The following is a 3,191-nucleotide window of genomic DNA, read 5'->3' on the forward strand; positions in this document are numbered from 1 at the left end:
GCTCCTGAGCTGAGTTCAGGTGCAAAGATCTCAGAGTAGCGACCATTGGCTTTAGTGATGGCGAGCGCAGAGTCAAAAGCATCCATCAGCGAAGTGTCCTATACATCAAGAATTAGGGTAAGCCATGCACCTATCTTATTGGAATATGGTTAGAAGCTGATAGCCTACCCTGCAATCTTCAACTCCAAAGGGCAAAGAAGAAGGCGAAGAAGAACAACAGGACGAGGAGCAAGCCCAGCAGCAAGGAGCCAAGAATAGGGCCAAAAGCAAGTAGCTCAGGAGTAGTCTCATGCTTGTGCTGCTGAACGTGATGTGTTGTTTTTGTTAAAAATATGACGCTTAAAAAGTTCTCGCTAAGTACTTTATCAGGAAGGTTGCTTCAATCACCTTCACTCATCCTGAATAGTGGTCGAATTCACTAGGGCCATGGAGGGTCATGGGAAGAGATCCTTAAGCTGCACCCATGCCACAAGTCACGTGACTTATGTAATAGCTAACAGATCACTGTAGATGGTGCACCCACACTGGACACTGGTGAAAACTATGCAAACTGGCTGCAGGCAAGTGCATCTGCGCGTGGGATGCGCAGCGGTGCAGTGTTGAATGCGCACGAAATGCACAGCTTCAAATTTGAATATAATAATATATTTTGAAAGGGTGCAGACAGAGCGGTGAGAGTGCAGGCCTGTGCAGTCCTTGCACACAGGAAGTGCATGGCGCTCAAGGTGGATGTGGCCATGCGCATGGGAAGTGCATGGCTGTAGTCACCACAGTCTAGGCGTTGCCATAGTCAACATTTGTTTGTGTTGGGAGGGATAGGTATGGTGATGAACAAGTGGATTGTGAGGTTTGGTTCACTCATCAAGGCCAGCAGCACAAACAAACCAAATGCTATGTTTGTGTGACTCAGGAAGTGCATCTCTCTTTGTTTTTGCTTCTCTTGGGCTCATCCACTCCTTTCCAGGCGCAAAAGTGAAGCTTGTCCAGGAACAGCAGCTCAACAAGGAGAATGACAATGTGGAGAACAACAACAAGGAGAACAACAACAAGGAGAATGACAATGAGGGCCACAGCTTGTGTGAAGCAGGCTTTGCAATCATGGATGAGGTCAATGACCAGGCCAAGGGTGGCCACCCTTGCCTCTATCAACATCAGGAGGTACCACAATGATGACCCATGGGCTTTAGTGGACCTGATGGGCCAGGCGACAGAGGAAGAGCTCAATGAACATGAGCTCTTCCTCTGAGCTTCTTCTGTTTTCCTTACACTCGCCTTGCATGGGACCCACAGGCAGCCCAGCATATGCCTGGTGCCAAATGACAGTGTCCTTTTGATGTGTCTTGGTAATTGAAAAATTGAGCTTCTTCTGTTTATAGCTTTCAACAAGATAACTTTGCACAAGTCAGCTCACTACTATGGCCACTTCCTTTGATTGGGTGATGGGATTGCCTTGAGTGTCCCTGAAGAGTGTCCAAAGGTATGATGAGCTACTATGTTTGTGACACAATGATTAACTCTCTCTCTCTCTCTCTATTTGCTACAGCTTCCATTTATCTTCAACAATATGAGACACATGATCCTGGATGACAAGACACAGCACATCATGATAGGAAAGGTGTCTCAATTCTTATTAATCACATGTGCAAGGACAGCAGTGAATGACCAGTGGTGAACAACCAGTGGCAAACAACCAGCAGGTCAGTGGCCAACACCATGCCTCTGTTTATCATGTCCACAGTGCAGAGTCATGTGGGGAATGTGTTGTGACAGGGAGGTGGAATGGAAGTGTGATTGGTTGCCCTGAAGTGCAGAAGATGCAGGTTCACCATGAACACATATCCACTGCAACTGCGTGGAATCTCATCAAACACAAGTATGCACACCTGGTGACATGTGCTGATGTTGATGGAGACCCTGAGCAAGTAGATTCCCATATTGATCCCCAAAGGACTTGTCAATACTCCTTGAATCAACATCATTGCCCAATTCCTCATCAGTGCCCAGTTTCCCTCACCCACAGATTGTTCCTTATAGGGTCATGACATTGCCCACATCAAGAACACAGTGTGCTTGTCTTCCCCTCCCCCTCCCTTTCAGCCCTCCATCAATATTCATGAGTGAATTCAGCACAACTGGTTCAATGATAAGGAGGTGATACACAGCAGCCACCACACCCCACCTCCAACACCTCCATGTCCAATCACCCAGTAACTACAATGGAACACAAACATGGGGATGGTGTGTGTGAGCATGTTGCCTATTGGGAATTAAGGGATTGGAGGCTTACCCAGGTGACCTGTTTTGTTTGTTTTTGATAAATAAGTTGAATAATTGGCAAGAACCAACTGGTGCCAAGTTTACCCACAGTGCCAAGCCACACAACCACTGGCCAGCTGACAAGATGTAGCCTACTTGCTAACCACTGTGCAATCACAAACCAAGTGCAATTTCAGATTCAGGTTGGGATCTGGGCTGCACTCCTGTCCCACTGTGACAGGGCTGCCCAGCTCCAGGCACAACACTCATGCTCATGATTGAGTAATTCTTGCTATTGTGGTTGTCACAGTTCATGTAAATTCTTTCTATTCTAACAATAAATTGCACAAGGAGGTCCCCACCCACCAACCACTGAGGAGAATGGACCAGCACCAGGCCTGGCCAGACCTCTAGTGGATAATTGGGAGAAAAGATGAGTACTGCTGGATGTGACTGGGGACAGTAACAAATCTACATGTCAGGCCAGTTGGCACTGGGGGAAATGAAGGCAGACAGGTGTCACTAATTCACTGGGGCGCCTGTATACAGAAATGTATCACCATGTTGACTGACCAAGGCTGGGCTCAACACACTCAGTTGGGTTCTTTGTTGGTAGGTCAGACAATTCTCTTTTGTAGTGATAAATTAGCCAACAATTAAAAAACAAAAATGGGACCAAAATGTGTACAACGATAGTGGAGGGATGTGTCTCACTTGTTGAAGGACTTGACGCCCTTCTCCAGAAGCAGCTTGATCCTAATTGATTGAGAAAGAACAGAAAATGATTGGTTCGTGCGCAGGTTAGAAGAACGCTCGAGCTAACATATAGAAGAACGTGGGCTGTAAGTACTTGGCAAGCACGAGTGGCTGATCGACGTCAAAATTGACGGCCCACTTGGGCAGGTAGCCGCAGGGGTCGCATTCGCAGATGTAAG

The 3,191-nt window shown here is 47.1% G+C and overlaps 2 protein-coding genes across 2 annotated transcripts in view; one reads left to right on the plus strand and one right to left on the minus strand.

Moving 5' to 3' along the window:
* Positions 1 to 713: 713 nt before the first annotated feature.
* Positions 714 to 1,246, plus strand: ACA1_124470 (uncharacterized protein; the record flags this gene model as incomplete). Its single annotated transcript, XM_004341853.1, has 3 exons — positions 714 to 750; positions 965 to 1,158; positions 1,205 to 1,246. 3 exons carry the CDS (start codon positions 714 to 716, stop codon positions 1,244 to 1,246), a joined length of 273 nt encoding a protein of 90 aa, XP_004341901.1.
* Positions 1,247 to 3,133: 1,887 nt separating this feature from the next.
* Positions 3,134 to 3,191, minus strand: part of ACA1_124480 (uncharacterized protein) — a gene marked incomplete at both ends in the record, with an annotated part of 611 nt that continues 553 nt past the window's right edge. Inside the window, one exon of the mRNA XM_004341854.1 lies at positions 3,134 to 3,191. This exon is cut by the window's right edge and continues 176 nt beyond it. Within this exon, the coding sequence (XP_004341902.1) occupies positions 3,134 to 3,191 (58 nt within the window).

This window comes from Acanthamoeba castellanii (genome assembly GCF_000313135.1).
Source record: "Acanthamoeba castellanii str. Neff unplaced genomic scaffold scf7180000084688, whole genome shotgun sequence".
Taxonomy (NCBI): Eukaryota; Discosea; order Longamoebia; family Acanthamoebidae; genus Acanthamoeba; species Acanthamoeba castellanii.